The 21,741-nt window shown below is 46.2% G+C and overlaps 1 protein-coding gene across 3 annotated transcripts; it reads left to right on the top strand.

Annotated features, from left to right (window-relative positions):
• The first annotated feature begins 1,404 nt into the window (after positions 1-1,404).
• On the top strand, positions 1,405-12,271 carry LOC116861157 (zinc finger protein 211-like). Of its 3 annotated transcripts, none has more exons than XM_032847672.1 (4): positions 1,405-1,712; positions 4,582-4,760; positions 8,307-8,433; positions 9,683-12,271. In XM_032847672.1, the coding sequence occupies exons 2-4, from the start codon at positions 4,755-4,757 to the stop codon at positions 11,161-11,163; spliced, it is 1,614 nt and encodes a 537-aa protein (XP_032703563.1). In that variant the 5' UTR covers positions 1,405-1,712; positions 4,582-4,754; the 3' UTR covers positions 11,164-12,271. The 3 variants fall into 3 exon arrangements, with proteins under 3 accessions (XP_032703563.1, XP_032703564.1, XP_032703562.1); XM_032847673.1 differs by having other exon boundaries at positions 4,665-4,760; XM_032847671.1 differs by lacking the exons at positions 1,405-1,712; positions 4,582-4,760 and adding an exon at positions 4,768-5,069.
• Positions 12,272-21,741: the final 9,470 nt, after the last annotated feature.

A 21,741-nucleotide genomic window follows, 5' to 3' on the forward strand; every position in this document is an offset into this window, starting at 1 on the left:
GAATATCCCACATTCAGATACTCATAGAGCCGTTTCAATGTGAATATTTGAATGGTCACTGAAATGGAAGACCCAGTGAACGTTTCAAAGTCACTGTCCTCCTAAAGCCTTTCTCCAGCGTGTACTTTCTGTGCTTAATGAGGCTAGAACTATGGCTAAAGGAGTTTAGTGTGCCTTCCCCCTACTGCAAGTTCCCATTGTCCCTGCATCTCTGGAAATGCTCCTGAATAAAGTCTTCACTACTCTTTCAACGAGTGTATTAGTAATTTTTCTTTCTTTTTTTTTTGACGATTTTATTCATTTATTTGAGATAGAGCGTCTGTGTGTGGGCTGACTCCCTCCTGAGCTGCAAGCCAGACAGTCTGGATCCCAAGACCCTAAGATCATTACCTGAGCTGAAGGCAGACGCCTAACTGACTGAGCCACCCAGGCGACCCAATAATTTTTCTTTAACAGATCTTTGTATTTTGAAGAAAACATCTGCCTTAGAGTCAACTATTCTGTCCCATTCACTGAGAAACACTTTATCCATTTAACGCCTTACTTGATATCCAGATTACATTCAGTTCCTTTTAGGAATATAACATTATTCTTAAAAAGACATCAATGAGAAAAGTGCTATTTTGGTGTGGTACAGTGGCTGCAGTGTTCCAAGCTGAAGCATGTACGCCAAGAGTCTTTCTACCTGGAAATACTGGGAAAAGCTTAAATTTATTGTTCCACTGCTGCAAACTGCTTGTTATTTCGAGATGATCCATGGACTGTTTTTTTTTTTTTTTTTAGGATTTTATTTGTTTGACACAGATCACAAGTAGCCAGAGAGGCAGGCAGATTGAGGGGAGAAGCAAGCTTCCTGCTGAGCAGGGAGCCAGTTATGGGGCTCGATCCCAGGACCCTGAGATCATGACCTGAGCTGAAAGCAGAGGCTTAACCCACTGAGCAACCCACGTGTCCCTGGACTATTGTACTTGAAGAATTGATATAATCTCAGGAAAACAGTTGTAAAATTCCAATGTTTATGTAGTGCTTCTAAGTTGGTGGCAGAAAGAACTTTGGTGGGGCACCTGGGTTGTCAGGGGTTAAGAATCTGCCTTCCGCTCAGGTCATGATCCCAGGATCCTGGGATCCAGCCCTGCATCGGGTTCCTTACCGGGTGGGAAACCTACGTCTCCCTCTCGCAGTCTCCCTGCTTGCATTCCCTTTCTCACTATCTCTCTGTCAAATAAATAACTAAAATCTAAAATAATAATAATAACTTCGGTGAAACATCTGTAGAAGGTAAGAAAATATAAGACCTCAGAGACATTTTAGCAGTGATGGCTGAGAACACGCCCGAACAAGCTGCGGATATGACCAGGATGATCAATCTGAAATTTTGTCTCCAAAATACAAATCTCCATTTTTGTAAAGTCTGAGCAATAACCTCATGGAAAAAGAGTTAAAGGGGACATTTAGAGTACCCAGAAGTATACAATTTGTAGGGAAATAGAAATGTGTTTATTTTTGGTCTTCCTGATGATCAGTGAACAAAAATTTGGTTTTAGGCGCTTATTCTAGGTGCATGGAGGACTTTGGGTCCTAAGAGAGACAAAGACCCTTGCATTCTGGGACTCATGTTGTTTTGAAGAAAGAAAGACCAGGAATCAAAAAGAGTAACTGAAGAAATATGTCCTATGCCAGAAAGTGGCAGACAAAGTGGAAGGAAAGACAAGGTGAGTCTCCTGAGAGGTAAGTATAGAATGTAATAATACTCAGCCCAATAAGGGGGCCTCTTTAGTAAGAGGAGAAAACAGTTGAAATTAAGGGGCGAGCCTCATGGATATGTTTGCAGTGAGCTCTGGGAGTATAAAGCAGTTGTTTAGGTTATTCCGTCAGTGCAGGCATAACGGGTCTCAGCAGTGGACGTCCTGGGACTCAAGGCCAGTTGGCCTTTCCTTTTCTTGGCTCAGTACAGATAACACTCAGGGCATGCGTGTGAGAAATCCTGGCTCTGTTTCTCAGAACCTGCAAATCACCGCAGTGGACTGGGTGGGGCCTGGGACCAGTCAACCTCACCTTTCCTAGAATTCTGATTTTCACAGTTTGATCCCTGGACCTTCGACCACAGTGTCACCTATGGAGTTTTGAAATGCACATTCTGAATCCCAGACCCAGATATACCGAATCGCACACTTTGTGGATCAGGTCCAAGTATCTGTTTTAACAAGCTTCCACGTGATTCTGAGACTTATGTAAGAAATTTCCACCATTCTGCCGTGTTGTACAGAAACGTGTACCTGCATTTCTTGTGATTAAAAGACATTCTGTCTAAATCTGTAGGGATTTTTTTTTAGATTTTATTTATTTATTTGGCACAGAGAGAGAGAGAGAGAGAGAGAGATCACAAGCAGGAAGACAGAGAGGGAGGGAGAAGCGGGCCCCCCACTGAGCAGAGAGCCCGATGTGGGGCTCGATCCCAGGACCCTGAGATCATGACCTGAGCCAAAGGCAGAGGCTTAACCCACTGAGCCACCCAGGTGACCCTATTTTTCAGATTTTAAGTCTTATGAGATAGAACAAACCTCTGTGGGACCAGATGAAAGAGCACCCAAAGTATGTAGCATCTGTTAAGATGACTTCATGGGCTCCCAGTCAATAGCATCCACCTCCAGAGATCCTTCCTCCCATCAGGGAGTTCAGGAGTTTGAGTATTAGCTCCCTGTTCTCCTTGGTGGTGCCGCACCAATAAGTAGACAATTTTTCCTCACTTTGGAAGCTGGGGGTCAGTCCTTTATTAGCTTGGTATGCATCTGGCAGGTGAACTATCCTTTGATTGAGCTATACTCTCTTATGGACACAGCATTGAGGCAGAGCACTCAGGATACAGTGAGTATGATGTGGACCTTGTTTCTGCTTTCTGGACTGTAAGGAGCGCACCAAGACTGAACAGCACCCCAACCATAGGGATCTGGAACCTGAGGTTTGTGTTAGTGTTACCAGTCTCCTGGCCTTAATACCTTTAATACCTGGCCGAGTTCTCAGTACAGGAGACCTCTAGGAGTGACCAGGTAGACAAGGGACTAACCTAGAAGTCTCCGCAGAGTTTTGTATGGGTTTGGAGGAAGGACCTTGGGGGCAAATAGGAGAGATATTAACTGGACCAGTTGGGCAGCTATGGAGCAGGGCAGTGAAATGTGCAGCATCTTTAAAAAGAGTCAGGTTGGGACGCCTGGGTGGCTCAGTTGGTTAAGCAGCTGCCTTCGGCTCGGGTCATGATCCCAGCGTCCTGGGATCGAGTCCCACATTGGGCTCCTTGCTCTGCAGGGAGCCTGCTTCTCCCTCTGCCTCTGCCTGCCATTCTGTCTGCCTGTGCTCTCTCTCTCTCTCTCTCTCATAAATAAATAAAATCTTTAAAAAAAAATAAAATAAAAAGAGTCAGGTTTAGGTCTAATACGTGTGGATATAAAAAATGAGGAAGTGGCTTTAGGCTGTCCAAGATATGTAGTTAAGTGAGAAAAGCATAGTACAGATCTGTATACAGAGCATGTCTTCATTTTTACCACAAACAACTTTTCTAGAAACCAATTTGAATTCAGGACCCAGACAGAATGACACACACGTGTGCAGACACAATTCTAAAAGGATAACACTATACACTAAGCCTCAGCTTCTCTGTGTATTTGTATAAGTCTGTCTACTCTGTCTACATTGTTTCTTTCCTCCACTGATACTGCACAATGTTTTCATCAGAGTGACCATTCTGGTCATGTGTTCAAACTAAATATTCCTGTTCTCAGACATCACTGCTAAATCTTCTCTGAGGTCTTAACTCTTCCCCCATCCACTGATGTTCCATCAAAGCTCTGTCTTCCACCACCTCTGAATCACCACATAGTCACTGGTAATAGCTTTCTGTAATTTGCATTTTGCAACTGTAGTTCTGAGGTAATACCGGTTCCCTGTGGAAAACAGTCCCTGCGAGAGAAATGATAATCACTTCCAGACAATGAGATATCCTGGTTTTAAGTACCCCAATTCCTTGGAAAAGGAAAGCAGCCTTTGTATAGATGCTCCATCTTGGAACACTGCAGCCATTGTCGCCTTCCAAAACAACATTTATTACATTATTATTATTATTATTTTGGTGGATGTTAGGTTTCTACAAGGAACTGGGTTTATACTAGGACATAAAGTAAGATATTAAATGGATAAAAGTATTGCTCAATGAATTGGATGCAAAAATTAATGATCAGATTAGAGAGATGTTTTCTATGGGTGCATTTTTTTATTTTTTTAACTCTTGCTTCAGGGTGGCCTCACATTCATCCTGTATCTTCTCTGTTATTGCCCTATACAAAGTATTTCTGCCTTGTCCAGACCAACAAAACTGTCCCTAATGCTACTGGGCGTATTTGACTTGTGGGATGATGACGTTTACGAGGTTCTGCTTCCAGGGACATATTTTGGATCTAAATGACTCTATAGAATGATATGTGCATTTGGATCTGTAGCCTTTGGGATCATATGAAATATTTTTAGCTTTGGAACCACGCTGAGAATCAAGGGGTCTGTAATAATGTCTACAAACACCTGCGTGATCAGTTGCAGGCACCACTTCCCCTCTGGCCTGGGACGGAAGACCCCAATTTCCAGAGCGCTTAAGGGGACGTGCCCTTTCCTCCTAGAGGCCAATGGGAATGTCTTGTCCTCGTCCTGTGCGTCTATGAACTACATTACCCAGAAGAGCGCGCGTCGATGGACTGCACCTCTGACCAATGAAGGTAGGAAAAGTCGTTCTGCGTGTGCGCCTAACGTCGGGGCGGGACTTCCGTCCTCATCCCCCTGGCGGTCTTTTTGCCTCTTTCACGCCTGTTCATCCGCTAATGTTCTGAAGCGTAGGTTCAGGTTCGAGGTGATTAACCGAGAAGGCGCGAGGGGAGGCGCTGTTCCCGCCGCACACAGTTGGGTCCGCGGCAGGCTACACCGCCCGGGCTGCCCCGCGCCGGGACCGGGACGGGGACCGTCGGCCCGGGTGTCCGCTCCGCCCACCGAGTCGGATGGCGGCGGCCGCGCCCAGGGACCCGGCTGAGGTAAGTGCTCGTCCCCCCGGCCCTCCCCGCCGCCCCCCTCCCAGACTTCGAAGGCCCGAGAGCCGGGCGCCTGCTCGCGGCCCTGCGGCCCAGGCCCGGGTGTCCGGGACAGGGAGGCGCCGGCGGGCGGGGGCGTGCGGGAGCGGGCTCCGGGCTGAAGGGCCGCCGGGACGGGGGCTGCAGGGGGCCTGAGGCGGTGGGATTCTGCACTCCGGGGACAGAGCGTGAGGCGGAGCCACGCCTGCGCTGGCGGGCCGAGGTGCGGGACCTTCGTGAGGACTCTGGACGCCAAGGGGACTTTGGCCGAAAGAGGGACCGGATCTCCATTTGGGATTTAAAAGTTTCCCGAAGGTGGTTTAGAGGGAGAGCAGACCGAGGGCAATGAAGAGGACATTGAGGCCCTGGGAGGTTGGATCTTAGTTCAGGCGGCACAGTTGGCAAGAGGGGACACAGCACTGAGGCACAGCTCTCAGCCGCGTGAGGTCACCTGAGGGACGGGTGACGTGAGCCCAGCGACCCCTGCCGTGGACCCGTCCCTCCATTGCCAGCCTCTCTACACGGTTTCCCATTGCGGCAGAGGTGCTGTGGAACTTACACAGGCTGGTGGGGGGTGTCTCAGCCGCCCACCAGGCTGGTGGCCCTGGCCACCACCCGCATATTCTCTGGATTATGATGTCCTGGGGCGCTTAAGGGCCGTTCCCCCAGGCCTGGGTCTGGGGGCCCTAGGGAAATCCCAAACAGAGGGTCCTAAGTCCATCTCAGGCTTTATATAGAAATGATCCCCGGATGCACTAGAAACTTGTTCCAAGATACACATATGTTTACAGGTGACTGAGTGCAGAAAATCACAGGTGTCCTTTCAGGTAGGAGCAAAGAGCAGGGGGCGGGAGTCAAGACTGGAATGACTGAGAGGTTGGTGTGTGTTCTGGAAGTGATGGGAGGTGTGACTCAGAGGGAGAAAGTGATCTTAAGGTCTTAGCAGACTCGGGCTGGCTGCTGAGTGTAGAACAGACAGCGAGACAGAGAGAGGAGGAAGGAGGATCAGGCTGCAGGCTGCTGCCAAAGTCCTGGTGAGAGTTAATGGACTAGAGGTGTGGCTTAGGAAAAGTGGTTGGATTCTGGATGCGTGTTTTAAATGGGCAACTAGGGGGCGTCTGCCTTGGCTCAGGTGGTGATCCCAGGGTGCTGGGATGGAGCCCTGCATCCGGCTCCCTGCTGGGCGGGAAGCCTGCTTCTCCATCTTCTACTCCCCCAGCTTGTGTTTCCTCTCTTCGCTGTGTCTCTCTCTGTCAAATAAATAAAATCTTTTTAAAAAAAGATCAGTAAATGGGCAACTAGATTCTCTGATGAGGGAGGAGTGAATACAGGACTCAGGGATGACTCCATTGTTTGAGGTCTTAGCAGCTGTAGGACTGGAAGGTCCATCATCTAAGATGAAGAATGTGGTAGTAATATTCACTATGGGGAAGGGGTGTTAGGAGCTTTGATTTAGGTATATTGAGAGTTCGGGGTGTTTCAGAGACCACTGAATTGATGCATGATGTGGGCAGTTGTATACATAGTGTGGGAATCTGAGGAAGGTTGAGGTTGGAGGATTCAGGATGTTCCCGATCAGGAGGGGTAATCTTCAGGTTATTATTATAAAGCTAATAGGGGACCAGGCAGGGGAGGATGGGGACTGTGGACTGGGTCTCTTGTCTGGGTACCCGGCTGATGGGTAGAGGCTTCACAAACACAAATGAAGCAGGTATATGGCCCTGAAAGGAGTGTGTGTCAGGGACAGGGTAGTCTGGCAGGTGGCCAAGCTTCCAACGCAAGAGTGGGCGCGAATGAGGTAGACACAGAGGCAAGGGATAACCAAGGCGAGATGTCATGCGGACCAGAGTGGGTCTCTGCACCGCTCTGTGCACTCACCAGGATTTTGTGAGGGCTTTGTTGGGGCCTGGGCTGTTTCGTTCAGCCAGGAAGATAAGGTCAAGGGCAAATGTGGTCATTTGTGAGAGTCATTAAGGCCTGGGGTGAACTATCAGGGGAGCTGGGCTTTGAATGAGGGTTAGGTGGGCAGAGGAAGATTGTGACTGCTTTGGGGACGGCAGTGCAGCACCTCATGGAATAGGGCCGTGGGTGTCTGAGATCCATACGTCTGAAGCAAGGAACAGACCCGAGCAGTGAAGGCTTCATAGGAGGATTTGGGGCTGTGATGGCTTGTGGGAGTCTTGGGAAGTCAATGGTCACATTCAATCCCATTTGAATTTGCAGAGCCTCCTGTGGATGCTGTCGTCAGGTTGTGGTGCAAGGTCTAAAACCAAGACCCGATATTATGTGTGGCACTGATGTCTGAAAACCCTGAGGGGCTCAGGTGGCCAGAGTGCTGCTTCTCCCCACTCTTCCCTCAGAACTAAGATCTAACCAAATACTGTTTTTATCAAGGGGCTCAGGGGCCTATCCCTCTTTATTTGGTTTCAGCTCCTTACCTGCCTGTGGAGTTACTCAGATAAGTCAGTGGTATCTTCCCAGGGGAAACGGGTACCTCTTTGTGTCGATATTACAAAGCTTGGATCTCACAACCACCAGCTGTTAACTCTTTCCCAGACTGCCACCCCATGTGGCCCAGTGTGGCGTGTGGTGTCCTTCTCTCCCACGCTGTGAATATATATGGTTAGAAAAGTGCTCTCGATCTCAGGTGGCCAGTGTTAGGTGTTCTGTGTTTGGCCATCCCTGTCACCCTAGCACACAGTCCCTTCTTCACCGTGGGGTGAAGAGGAGGTGATTGAAATAAAGTCATCTATAACTGTAAGGCCAGAGAGTTGCCTAAGGTCTGCAGGGCAATAAGCTGGTGGCAGCCACGGGCAGATGACAGTGTCTGCAACGTGGGGATGTGCCATCTAAGGAATGACGTATACTTGTGGAGGAAGTGTGCCTGATGCCCCAGGACCCTGGACTTGAGAGCTGGGTGGCTTGTCCATACTAGGTGAATTGTGTAGCAGAAATGGGTGAATGCCTCTGTGCCAGACCCTTGTTTGGTACCTTGTTATCCACCTGCCTCATCTTTCTGATGGGTGGTGCCCGTGATCAGTGGGCCTGTGAGGAGACAGTGGCACCACTGGTGCTAGGGCCTGGTTTCTCTTCTGTGTTGGATGCTTAGGAAAGGATGGGTGAGGGGTAGATGTAGAGGGGTTGGATTGTCGCCTTTGAGGGAGAGGCTGTTTATGGTTTCATCTGTCTCCATCTTGCCAGGGTATTGTGACCTTTGAGGACATTGCCGTGTCCTTCTCCTGGGAGGAATGGGATCTTCTTGATGAGGCTCAGAGACACCTGTACCAGGATGTGATGCTGGAGAACTTGGCGCTTATAACCTCCCTGGGTAAGGTCCTCACACCTGCCTCTGTCCCCTGAGCTAGTCTTTCCGTTTCCCTTTTTCCCCAAGGGCTGGTCTGTCCTCCCATCAGGATTGTGGTCTCTGCTTCCTTCTCTACTTCCTTGAATGGCAGTGTTGTTGGCTGGGCTGAGGTATGTGCACTGCCTACTCCTTGAGTAGCCCCAACACCTGCGACTCCCAAGCCTCCCAGGGAAGGAACCAGGGTCAGGAGTGTTCCAGTCAGCCCAGTGGATCCCACTTTGCTGCCCTCTCTCTGGCAGGTGACTTCCAGTTACAAAGCACCCGAGTATCCCAGGTTCCACTTTCTTCCTCCAGCTGACATTTCCTTATTCCTTCTTGGGCCAGAAATTGCCGTCACTGACCATCACGGTTATGTAGACCACCGTCTGTTCTTGCAAGATCCTCCTTGGAAGTTGTCTTTATAATAGTTTTCTTTCCTGTGCGGTGCATGTGCTGAGCTGTTCTTGGCCAGTGCTTATCTTATCTTATCCCTTATCTCTCCCATCTTCCCCTTATTAGCACCTGGATCATCCACGGGCAACATAGCTGCTCATCTCGGGGTTGTGGTGGAGAGTCCGTTGTGGTTCACAGCCCAGCTCCGAACAGTGACACCTAGGGGAGAGCAAGATGTCAGGGCTGTGTGCACATCATGCCAGAAACTTCCTATTTGTGACTGGTCTTTTGTTGGTAATGACTGTGGCCCCCAGACTTCATACCTGCCTTTCCTTCCCCAGTCTTCACACTCAGGTGACTGGTTAACTGCTGGTCATCACTTGTACTCTTTCTTCCCGCCCAGGGCTAATCCGCACCTCTCTGAACTGCACATCTGGACCATTTTAATCACTGCTTCATGTGGGGACTCTCCTCATTGGCTCCTGTGTGTTGTGTCATGAGGTGCACACAGATTCTTGCACACACAGTTTCTCTTTCACTGTCGAATTTTCCTGAGCCTGAACACACCCTTCTATGTGACAGACTATATCCGGTTGAAAGTTATGTGTAGACCTTGTCTCTCCTCAGTGTGTTTATTTCACCTCACAAGTGCCCCTGAGCCCGCATTTTGTGATCATTAGCGGCCCAGTACAGCTAAGCATCTCAGCCTCAGCCTGAACTCAAACCTCCTATCCTATAAACAATTTCATGGACTTGTTTCTGGGTTTGTTAGACACACCTGGGTAGTGGCTGCCTACCCACGAATGTCACCGTGCACTTCACCAGCATTTCCTGCTTTCAGGTTGTTGGCATGGAGCAGAGGATGAGGAGGCACGTTCTGATCAGAGCATTACTGTAGAAAGAGTGTCACAGGTCAGGACTCCCAAGACAGGTCTTTTTCCCCAGAAGGCCAACCCCTGTGAGGTGTGTGGTCTGGTCTTGAAAGACAATTTTCATGCTGCTGAACACCAGGAAACACAATTCAGTGAGAAACTGTACACTGGTGGGACACACGGGAAAAGATTTTATTTCGGTGAAAACCTTCAGCAGCAGCTCAAGCAGCACATGAGCGAAAAGCCCTTCGGAAACCACATAAGAAGAGCTTCAGTGGTCAAGAACTGCAGCTTGCAGGTGTCAGGGAAGCCCTTTATCTGCGGGGAGATTGGGAAGGACTTCTTGGCCACCTCAGGAACCCTCCAGCAACAGGCCACACATTCTGGAGAGAAGTCAAACAATGGAACTGAATGTGGGGCGGCCTTCCACATGGGAAAAACTCAGCACCGCTGGGAAGACAGCACAGAAGCTTTCAGCCACAAGCATACATTCGTTCAACACCAGAGGGTTCGCCCTCGAGAAAGATGTTACATGTGCAGTGAATGTGGGAAATCTTTTAGCCATAACTCTAGCCTTATTAAACACCAGAGAGTTCACACAGGAGAAAGACCTTATGAGTGTGGGGAATGTGGAAAATCCTTTAGCCAGAGCTCCAACCTCTTTCAGCATCGGAGAGTTCATACTGGAGAAAGGCCTTATGAGTGCAGTGAATGTGGGAAATCTTTCAGCCAAAGCTACAGCCTTAATAACCATCGGAAGGTTCACACTGGAGAAAGGCCATTTGAGTGTGGAGAATGTGGCAAATCCTTCAGTCAAAGATCCAACCTCATTCAACATCAGAGAATTCACACTGGAGAAAAGCCCTATGAGTGCAGTGAATGTGGGAAGTCCTTTAATCAAAGCTCTGCTCTCCTGCAGCACCATACCGTTCATACTGGAGAACGGCCCTATGAGTGCAGTGAATGTGGGAAATCCTTTACCTACAATTCCAGTCTTTTAAAACACCAGAAAGTCCACACGGGATCAAAGCCTTATGAGTGCAGTGAATGTAGGAAATCTTTTAGCCAGAATTGCAGTCTTGTTCTCCATCTGAGAGTTCACACTGGAGAAAGGCCTTATGAGTGCAGCAAATGTGGAAAATCTTTTAGCCAAAGCTCTGCACTCCTTAAGCACCAGAGAGTTCACACTGGAGAAAGGCCATATGAGTGCAGTGAGTGTGGGAAGTCCTTTAGGCGAAGCTCCAACTTCAGTGACCATCGGAGAGTTCACACTGGAGAAAGGCCGTATAAGTGTAACCAATGTGGGAAATCCTTCAGTAAGAGCTCTGGCCTCACTCGACACCAGAGAGTTCATAGTGGATTGGGCATTATAAATATGAGTGAGAAAGCCATTAGCCGAAGCCCTTACCTCATTGATTACCACACAGTTCACATGGGAAGTACAACTTAGATATGTACAACATGTATTTTCTTGTTCAGTATAACAACATCGAGGAGATCTCTTTTGAGGGTACCATCTGCCTGAATTGAGCCTCATACATCCAGACATCAAAATAAATTCCAAGTATGTAGAACCGTGTTGCATGTTTCAGCTCAGACCCATGTGAGTTTTTATTACGTTGATTCTGTAGCAGCAGCCGTTCACCTCTCCCCTGCGGGTGCCCGCATTTGTGTCATTTAGCCACAGTGACGTGTTCAACAAAGTAAACCTTAGTGTTTTCCCATTCCCTGGGTAAATGTGAAAAGCCAGGGTACTCATTCTTTTCTCTCTGATTAGTTAGGGCATGGATGCCTCCGTTGTGTTCCAGAGGACTCCATCTGCTGGTGGCCTGAAAAGTCAGCTTTTTTAGGGATATTATTGGTCTGATGACTCTTGTGATGAAATTTGCAGCCTCCAACTCACCAACCAAGGAACAGCCTTCCTCTGTATTCTGGTTTATGTTATAACAAAGGCCTTGTTGTGTAAGTCAACTTTATCTTAAGGATTAGATTCACTTCATGGGGTGGTTTCAGAATGACAGGAGAAACAGGTGCTATGGTCGCCCCAATCTTTGTGTGCATCAAGGGGATGGAAGGATGGTAGTTTTCTCTCTAATTTGGCCCTTGTTTGCATTGTTGCCCAAGGCTTCTTGAAGATTCTATAAGGTTTTATGGTTAGATTGTAGCCTGGATGCAGGATGTTTCGTGGTGTCGGCACTTGCCCTGAAAAGAGGGCAGTTGTAACAACCTCTGATACTTCTGGGGACAACATAGAATTGTTCTCTTGTTTGCAGGGGATATTGCATTGTGCCCAGCACTGGTGCAGGGAATGTTCCTAGGCCCTGCAAGGGAGTGATGTACTCTGAGGCCCAGAATTCTGTGTAGTAGTATCACTGGCTGAAAAATGAAAGGGGGATCATAACTGTACACAAATGGTGGATTAACAGAGAGGCCAAGAGAACACGACAAACTGGTTAGAATGTGCCTCTTTTAAAGGCTGCCTGCTGTTGTTTGGTCAGTATGGCTCTGAAGGATGAGCCAGTACAGAAATTCTCAGATCCTTCTGAACTATGAATCTTGTGTAGATTCTTAGAAAAATCATCTAATGGGGGGCTCCTGGGTGGCTCAGTTGGTTAAGTGTCCGATTCTTGGTTTCGACTCAGGTGAGGATCTCAGGGTTGTAAGATCAGGTCCTGCATACAGATCAAGCCTCAGTGCGGAGCCTGCTTGGGATCCTCTCCCCTCTCCCTGTGCGTCCCCACACATCCACATTCTCTCACTTGCACACCCTCTCTCTAGAAAGAAGTCTAACAGTTTTACAGATTCCTGTAGCTTCTCTGCAATGTGCACCTTAAGGTCATTGCAACACAGGAAGGAAAACAAAGATAGAAGGAAGGAGGATCTCAGTCCAGCAGTGCAGGCTTTACACAGCTTGCTTTCCCGATGACTCAGGTGGACATGGCTTTTGTTGCTTTCCTGTATTTGCTGCCACTGAGGCAAGGTGCTGATCCCAGGGCATTACAAAGGATATGGTGGGGTTTGCCAAACTTTTTTTTGAAAACTTTTTTTATATTGTAATGCCTTTTCAAAATAGTTAATAAATAATAAATTGTCCATGTTTACACTGTTCCATTTGATTATTTTTAACATTCATATAAACCCATGAAACCATCATCACAATCATAGTAGTGTGCATATACGGGGTGCTGTATTCATTTGTGCCCTTTAATTATTATGTCTTTCTCTCTGCCCTCCAGGCAAACATTGATTCACTTTCTTCTACAATAGATTAATATGTATTTTCTGCAATTTTACATGATTGAAAATAAAATGTTTTGGGTTTTTTTCCCCTATGTGTCCTTATGTGGTATATTATTTATTTTGAGATTTGTCAATGGACCTGTGTAATTAGTTCATTCTTTTGATATTGTCAAGAAATGTAATGTTCTGTGGATTAACCACTATTTGTTTATTTACTCGTCTTTTTCAGATATTTGAGTTGTTTCTGGTTTGGGGCATTATCAAACAGTTATTATAGATATTTGATTCTTAAATTTACGATTCTTTATATGGATATGTTTCATTTCTCTTGTGTTAATACCTCAGAGCACAATGCCTGAGTTACAGGGCTGCAATTTTGGGACTGTTTAAATGAGGTCATTCTCAAGAGAACTCTTCCCTGATAGCTTCCTGTGAAAAGATGTGTTAGTTATGGGCTGAATTGTATGTTCCCAAAATGATATGTTGAAGTCCTAATCTCCAGTACCTCAGGATATCACTGAGTTTGGAAATAGGGTTTTTAAAAAGGTAAAATAAAGGCGATACTGTGGACACTAATCCACTGTGACTCGTGTCATTGAGAGGAAATTAGTACGGAGACAGAGGGAAGATCACGTGAAGACAAGAAGAAAATTCCCACCCACAAGCCAAGGAGAGAAGTGTCAGGAGAATTCAGTGCTGTTGACACCCTGATCTCTCATACCTAGCCTCCAAATTTGTGAGAAAATACACTTCTGTTGTTTAAGCCACCCAGTCTGAAGTAGTGTGTTATGGTGGCCTTAGCAAATCTTAGGGGGGCCATCAGCATCTGGGAAGGAGAGGGTCTGCATGGCACCCTAGGGTCAGAGGAAGGAGGTGATTACAATCTGTAGAGTAGTTGGGACCAGAAGGAGACATGGGCTTGGAGTTCATTCCTCCATCCCCACCTTCCACTGGAGTCACAAAGAGAAATTCGCCGTCCAGCCATGTAAATGGAGATCATCACCAGAACCGCCTCTGGGGCTATTTGAGGATGTAAAGAGCTCATGGCCCAGGAAGGGGGCTCAGATGGAGAACTTTTAAGAGTGACAGTTGTCCTAAGGGGTGGGGAGCGGGATCAGCAGTGCCTTTGGAAAGGGGGGCAAAAGACCACTGGGGTGAATATTGGGGTGTTTATACCTGACGGGCCTTGCAGGGGCTGAGGTTGAAGTGAGGGGGCGGGTAAGGTTCCCACCTGGCTCTTCCTGAAGCACTGTTCCCTACTGAACAGTCCCAAGCCAGTGGGGGGACAAATAGGGACTGCACGGCTTGGACCATGCACACATCACCATGGGGCCCTGGATAAGTGGTGGCCACACCTCAAGGGCCCCTTGAACACCTTCAGATGGATTTTATCCAGCTTCTACCCTCCATGGGACTTGAATATGTTTTACTTATTGTATGTCCATTTGCAAAGTGGGTTAAAGCATTTCTTAGCTGAAAAGCTGTGGCTGTTGTAGTCACTGAAAAGCTGATTGATTTTGTTTCCAACCCTGTGTCATCCCACTGTTTACATCTACATTAAGTGGTCATGTCACACTTTGTATAAACTCTATTTTATCACTCACAATCCTCTAGAAAAGTTGAACTGACCACTGCCATTGTTAACATCAGCAGAACTTTCAGAAACCTTTGAGCTCCCCTGGCCAAAGGTATTCTCTCTAGCCCTTATGGCCATGTCATCCACTCACTCATTTATCCCCCTATGAATTACTAAGTGGAAGACTCATGATGTGTCTAGGGATTTCATTTCCAGTACTAGTCCTGCTCTGCTATATGCAGACATAGCAAATGTTATCAGGGACTCATGTACCATACCCAGTCCTATCACTAACTGATTAAGGGCGCCTTCTGAAAACATGCTTTAAAAGAGCCTTTTCATGGGACGCCTGGGTGGCTCAGTGGGTTAAAGCCTCTGCCTTCGGCTCAGGTCATGATCCCAGGGTCCTGGGATCAAGCCTCGCATCGGGCTCTCTGCTCGGCAGGGAGCCTGCTTCCTCCTCCCTCTCTCTCTGCCTGCCTCTCTGCCTCCTTGTGATCTCTATCTGTCAAATAAAATAAATAAAATCTTTTAAAAAAATAAAATAAAGAGCCTTTTCATGATTCTCAACTAGTAAATGCCATTTGTTGGAAGACCTCAGAGAGTAACTGCTCTTGAATCTTATGGGAAGGAGCCTATCAGGGGCTGTTAGCAACAAATAGAGCAGTGAGATTCCAAAAGGTCACGCTGGTTCACAGTTCACAACTAAAGAAATCCAGAATTCCATGCAGTTGGAAGACTAAGGCTACTCATCCAAGACCTCAAACTGAGGATTGTAAGCTGATCTTCAAAAGCAGACAGGTGACCCAAGACCTTTGGAACAGATAACTGCTTCCACTCAATACCTCAGAGCAAGACATTTAAGAAATTACTGTTTGGTTTTTTTAATCTGCTTGTCTGTAATTGTTCCACTTCTCATTTTCTGCAGACCCCTTGTCATTACCACTAATGGCCCTTTTACTCGTTTGTTCCTTCATTTTACAAGGTTAGGTTACATCAGAACATACTCAGTCTAGCACCCTTATTCGATGATCCCTACAGCAGCCACTGCCCTCAATCTTACTTACTGCTGGATACGCCGTTCTTCTGCAGCCCACCCTGATAAAACCTCTGGGCCATGCAGGTTGCATCAGATGAGACCATAGGGAGTTACAGCAGATGGCATTTCCACTTGCACACACATGGACATGGATCTTACATAAATCAATGTGTGACATTGCTAGTGTCCCTCTCTCCCAGAAAAAGAACCGATTATTTCAATCTATTGATCAGACCTCAGGCGATCCTAAGTTTGATTTCAATAATCTTCATAGGGCAATGTGCCCAATACCTACGACCCGGTATCCGTCTCGATAGAGATCCAAAAATGTAACCCAGTCATGTAAGCCCTAGGTTCTGACCTTCTAACAAGATAGACTTCTTTGTTCCCAGATGTCTCTGCCTGTGACAGATAACCACTTCCTTTGTGGTGAGGGCCCACAGGATTCAGATTAACGCCGCAGGTACTTTCGGAATAGTATCTTAAGACTTGTCCATTAAAAAAAAAAAAAAAAAAAAAAAAGACTTGTCCATACATGAGAGACCCTAGTTATATAAATTACCAATTTTGGAAATCCAATCCAAGTGTGATTTCCAACATGAGGTCTGTTCTACTATTCAGCACACTGAGGGAATTAGTGACTCATTTTTTATGTGAACGATGTGAGTAGTGGTCCCATCAGTGGGAATCATACAAATAGAAAAGACTAATAAATCTATCAGTAGCCTTGGCAGAAGTTTTGAATGACACCACTTCTGCCCTAGATGTAGTAAACATTTGTCTCAACTCATTGACACGAGTAGTGATGGACAGTCTCAATGCTCTAGATTTCTTGTTGGCTAGTCATGGTGGAATCTGTGTCATTGCTAATACTTCTTGTCCTTGGATCCATGAAACAGACAAGGGACTATGAATTGCGCCTGCTTTTGTCACAGCGGCCATGATGCTGGTCTGTTTCCAGTGTCAAATGCCTCTATGCAACTGCACTGTTGTGGATGATCACGGTGATGATATAACAATAAAAAGGTCAGGCCAACCTCGCAGTACCACTATGAAGATGAAATGAATCTTGGCGCAGTGAAGATTTGAATTTTGTGTTTTCTCCAAATTGGTCAACTTCTCAGAAGTGAGAGAAAGACCAGGGTGGAGGTGAGAGAATATGGAAATGGACAATGGCCAGACCGTATAGAAAGATAGAACTCAGACCCACAGTCTCTGGTAACCAACCCATGAATCTGCATAACCAGCCCAAGATGCCAGCCATCTAGAAGTGAAACCTGTAGGAAATCATACCATTGTATCTTGCAGCAATTCAGGATGCCAAAGGATGACCCCAGTAATGATGGCACTGAAGAGCCAGGACGTGATTAATAATGGACAGATTTCTTCATTTTTGTCCTTGTTTGCAACATAATACCAACGAGAGAAGGCCAGAAATGTACCCCTAACCAATCATGTAGGATGCATCTCTTCTATTTAGCCCGCCTACAGCTGCCCAATCGAGGCACACCTGAAGTCTTACCTTTTTATTTTTTTTTATAGATTTTATTTATTTATTTATTTGGTAGGCAGAGAGGCAGGCAGAGAGAGAGAGGGGGAAGCAGGCTCCCCACTGAGTAGAGAGCCCGATTTGGGGCTTGATCCCAGGACCCTGGGATCATGACCTGAGCTGAAGGCGGAGGCTTTAACCCACTGAGCCACCCAGGTGCCCCAGTCTTAACCTTTTTAAACTGTAAGTTTACCACTCTTCTGCCTGCCTTTGAGAATCTGTCAAAATGCAAGTGATAGATTCTGAAAACCTTGTTGTAGCAAGGGCTGAATAATCAGCCTTTGAGTGTTCTCATTTGGTTGGTCTTCGTGTGTTTCCATAGCTCTTGGACATCTTCCTCAAAATACTGTGTTGTAAGTTGATTTGAAATAATTTTGTCTGAGTGATTTTATAAGGATTTATTAGTAATAGTGTTAAGTTTACTTGTTGTATTTCATTTTCCATCCTAGGTTATGGACATTTTGGCAATTATCTGACAAAGAACATAATCTTATCTAAGCATCTTTCAGGGAGGCAAGTTAGAGGGTAAACTGCTTTGGAGCCTCTCCATACCAAGTATCGAAAGACACGGTCATTTATTAATCTGAATTTTACTACCTTTTTGTCCTGCCAATGAAGAGTATCGCAGGGGCCACCTAGGAACTCTGGCATTAGGTAATTTATGATGAACTTAAACCTTCCTCATTGGTGAATCCTACTAAACTGTGTCCCTCTTTGTCCTATTTTTAGCCCAACTTTCTTTTCCTTCAGTCCACAGTATTCTGGAGTTGGCTGAAATGCCTCCATGTCCCTTGAGTTTGTAACTTCCTTTTAGAGGAGAGACAGTCCTGAAAATGGACATTCCACCTGGTTATCTTAAAAAAAAAAACCTGTGGCATTGTCAAGTTTTTGACAAAAAAAACCTGTGGCATTGTCAAGACTTCCCAAATACCAGGGGGAAAAAAAGAAAAGTTTGCTAAGTCATTGATTCTTCTCAAGTGCACACACTCTCTAGGAATCAGTCTATCTTCTGATTGAGCCAAGAGATGCAAAAACATGGTTGGAAAGAGTCCAGTAGACCTGACTTAAAAATATTTCAAGATTAATGAAATTTTAATGTTTAAAAATGAAAGAACTGAAAATCATTTGGAACTTTTACAAAGGACACTTGATAATGTAAGAGAAAATTATTGCCCTAAGGTAGCATAAAGGAATGGTAAATATTTAATGCTTTAAATGGGGTTGGCTCTTTTTTAAAGATTTTATTTATTGGAGAGAGAGAAGGAGCAGGGACCTAAGGAGAGGGAGAAGCAGACTCCCTGCTGAGCAGGGCTCAATCCCAGAACTCTGGGATCATGGCCTGAGCCAAAGGCAGCTGCTTAACCAACTGAAAAACCCAGATGCCCCTGGGATTGGCTCTTTATGTTGCTAAACATAACCATCCTCAAAGCTGTTTTTCTAATAAAAATTTGCTAAATTGTGATTTTGAATAATGGCTTGACCCCTGGATCACCAGGTAAGAAACAGGAGATCTCAGAGCATTTGTGTAATTGCAAGAGTGTGGGGTTAACGATTTATTTGAGGAGTGACTGGATGGATCAGTTGGTTAAGCAGCTGCCTTTGGCTCAGGTCATGATCCCAGGGTCTTGGGATCGAGTCCTGCATCAGGGGCTCAGCAAAGAGCCTGTTTCTCCCTCTCCCACTGCCTCTTGCTCTGACTACTTGTATTCTGTCTGTGTCAAATAAATAAAAACCTAAAAATAAAAAGATTCATTTGAGAGGGAGCATGAGTGAACACGAGCTGGGGGAGGGGGCGGCGGGAGAGGGCAAGAATCTAAAGCAGACTCCCCACTGAGCTTGGAGCCCAACCGTGGGGCTTGATCTCACCACCCTGGGATCATGACCTGAGCCAAATCCAAGAGTCAGACGCTGAACTGACTGAGCTTACCCAGGCACCCCTTAAGTGTTTTTAAACCTTGGTTTAGGTACATAAGATGGCTTACATTTTTAAGGATTTGACAGTTTCTCCCTCTGTCGTGTGTCTCACTTAGCTGGTGCACTAGGACAGGGACAAAGTTCAGCCATAAGTATAAGATGTTCTTCAGCATATGGTGTAGCCCAATTTCAGGGTGGCTAGACTGAAGAAGAATGTGTGTCCTAAGATCATCGCTGTGTATTTCAACCCCAATAAGGACTGGGGCCACTTGTCAGTCAAATGTATTGCACCACTGAATTACCCAAAAGTCTTGCTTCATGGTGGAGACTTAACCCTACATAATGGGTGAATGGACATATGAGTATGTTGCAGACCACACAAACTGCCAGGCCTTGTGAAAATTTTAGAAAAAATTATCTTTTTATCCCAGCAGGGGGGGAACAACCTGGAGACGGGGGTTGTTGTTCCTGATGAGCACAAAGGGGATAAAAGTGGGGAAACATGTTTCCGTAAGTGCAATGGTGTTTATCAGCCACATTTTGGATTATCAAATAGCCCCATATAAAGTACCAAGGTGGAAGAAAGGGAGAAGGTGACAAAGATGCACACCAGTATCAGGAGGGTTTGGGTGGCTCTGGTCTCGGGAGAGTCTGGGGGCATGACGACATTGTCCTTGCCTCTTGTACCTTAGGGGATGCTCACCATGGAGCCGTTAGCCCAACTACACAACATCAGTGAAGAAAAGCACGGACACATGTTTGTCTTATTTTTTTTTAAGATTTTATTTATTTATTTGACAGAGATCACAAGTAGGCAGAGAGGTAGGCAGAGAGAGAGGAGGAAGCAGGCTCCCCGCTGAGCAGACAGCCCGATGCGGGGCTTGATCCCAGGACCCTGAGGCCATGACCTGAGCCAAAACAGAGGCTCAACCCACTGAGCCACCCAGGTGCCCCGACATCTTCCTTTTTGGCATCTTGGAATTCTACCTCCTGAATGGGTTTGATTCTTCAGTATGAAAACGTGCTCTCAGATACCATCTTAACAAATTATATGAACCTTTGCAGTGTCCTTTTTTAATTCAAATTCAGTTAATTAACATATAGTATATTATTGGTTTCGGAGGTAGAGATCAGTAATTCATCAGTTTTACATAACACCCAGTGCTTATCACATCACATGCCCTCCTTGAATGTCCATCACCCAGGTACCCCGTCCTCCTTCCTTCCCCTTCAAGAACCCTCAGCTTGTTTCCTATGATTAAGAGTCTCCTGGGCACCTGGGTGGCTCACTCAGTTAAGCAACTGCCTTCGGCTCAGGTCATGATTCTGGAGTCCCGGGATAGAGTCCCACATCAGGCTCCCTGCTCAGCGGGGAATCTGCTTCTCTCTCTGACTTCTCCCCTCTCATGCGCGCGTGCTCTCACTCTCGCTGTCTCTCTCTCAAATAAATAAGATTTTTTTAAAAACTTAAAAAATAAATGGTCTCCTATGGTTTGTCTCCCTCTCTGGTTTCATTTTATTTTTTTCATCTCTTTCCCTATGATCCTCTGTTTTCTTAAATTCCACATATCAGTGAGATACGACAATTGTCCCTCTCTGATTGACTTCTTTTGCTTAGCATAATACCCTCTAGATCCACCCACATCATTGAAAATGGGAAGATTTCATTTTTTGTTGGCTGTGTAGTCCACATCTTCTTTATTCATTCATCTGTTGATGGACATCTAGGTTCTTTCCATAGTGGCTATTATGGACTTTGCTGCTATAGACATTGGGGTGCAGGTGCCCCTTCGGATCAGTACATTTGTATCTTTGAGGTAAATACCTAGTAGTGCGATTGCTGGGTTGTAGGATAGCTCTGTTTTCAACAGAGAGAGCACAAGCAGAGGGGTGGGAGGCAGAGGGATCATGACCTGAGCCGAAGGCAGACACTTGACTAAGCCACCCAGGCGTCCCTATTTTCAACTTTTTGAGGAACCTCCACACTGTTTTCCAGAGTGGCTGCACCAACTTGCATTCCCAACAGTGTAGGAGGCTCCCCTTTCCCCGTATCCTCCCCAGCATCTGTTGTTTCCTGACTTGCTAATTTTAGCCATTCTGACTGGTGTGAGGTGGGATCTCATTGCGATTTTGATTTGTATTTCCCTGATGCCGAGTGATGTTGAGCACTTTTTCACGTGTCTCTTGGCAATTTGTATGTCTTTGGAGAAATGTCTGTTCATGTCTTCTGCCCATCTCTTGACTGGCTTATTCTTCGGTTGTTGAGTTTGATAAGTTCTTTATAGATTTTGGATACTTGCCCTTTATTGCAGTGTCTTTCAAAATAATACCTGCTCTTACCACAAGATCCAGCAACAAATTACTGACCCAAATGAGTAAGAAACTTACGTTCACACAGAAACCCGCACACCAGTGTTTACCACAACTTTATTTATAACTGCCAAAATTTGGTTGGAAGCAACTGAAATGTCCTTTAGGAAGAACCAACATAGGGCTCTGGCGAGGGATGCTGCTAGGCAAGCGTGGGGGCGGGGCGCGCTCCGAGTGCTAGGTTGTTGGAGCAAGTTATGCCGTTAATCCAGATACTGGAGGCTGCAATGAGAACTAGTGTGTGAGCCCAGAAGCAGCTGTCGGGGCAAGTGGTGTGGCACGCAGCACCACCCCCACGTGGTGATAGGGTGGCTTACTGGGGCTCCACTGGCTGAGCCAA

Source organism: Lontra canadensis, unplaced genomic scaffold (genome assembly GCF_010015895.1).
Source record: "Lontra canadensis isolate GAN:19392208 unplaced genomic scaffold, GSC_riverotter_1.0 scaffold191, whole genome shotgun sequence".
Taxonomy (NCBI): Eukaryota; Metazoa; Chordata; class Mammalia; order Carnivora; family Mustelidae; genus Lontra; species Lontra canadensis.

Bases quoted from the DNA above. Each gene is read 5' to 3' on its own strand.
- LOC116861157 (XM_032847671.1), top strand. From the start codon at position 5,037: ATGGCGGCGGCCGCGCCCAGGGACCCGGCTGAG. The intron at 5,070-8,306 runs GTAAGTGCTCGT...CCATCTTGCCAG, and splicing joins CGCCCAGGGACCCGGCTGAG to GGTATTGTGACCTTTGAGGA. The intron at 8,434-9,682 runs GTAAGGTCCTCA...TCCTGCTTTCAG, and splicing joins GGCGCTTATAACCTCCCTGG to GTTGTTGGCATGGAGCAGAG.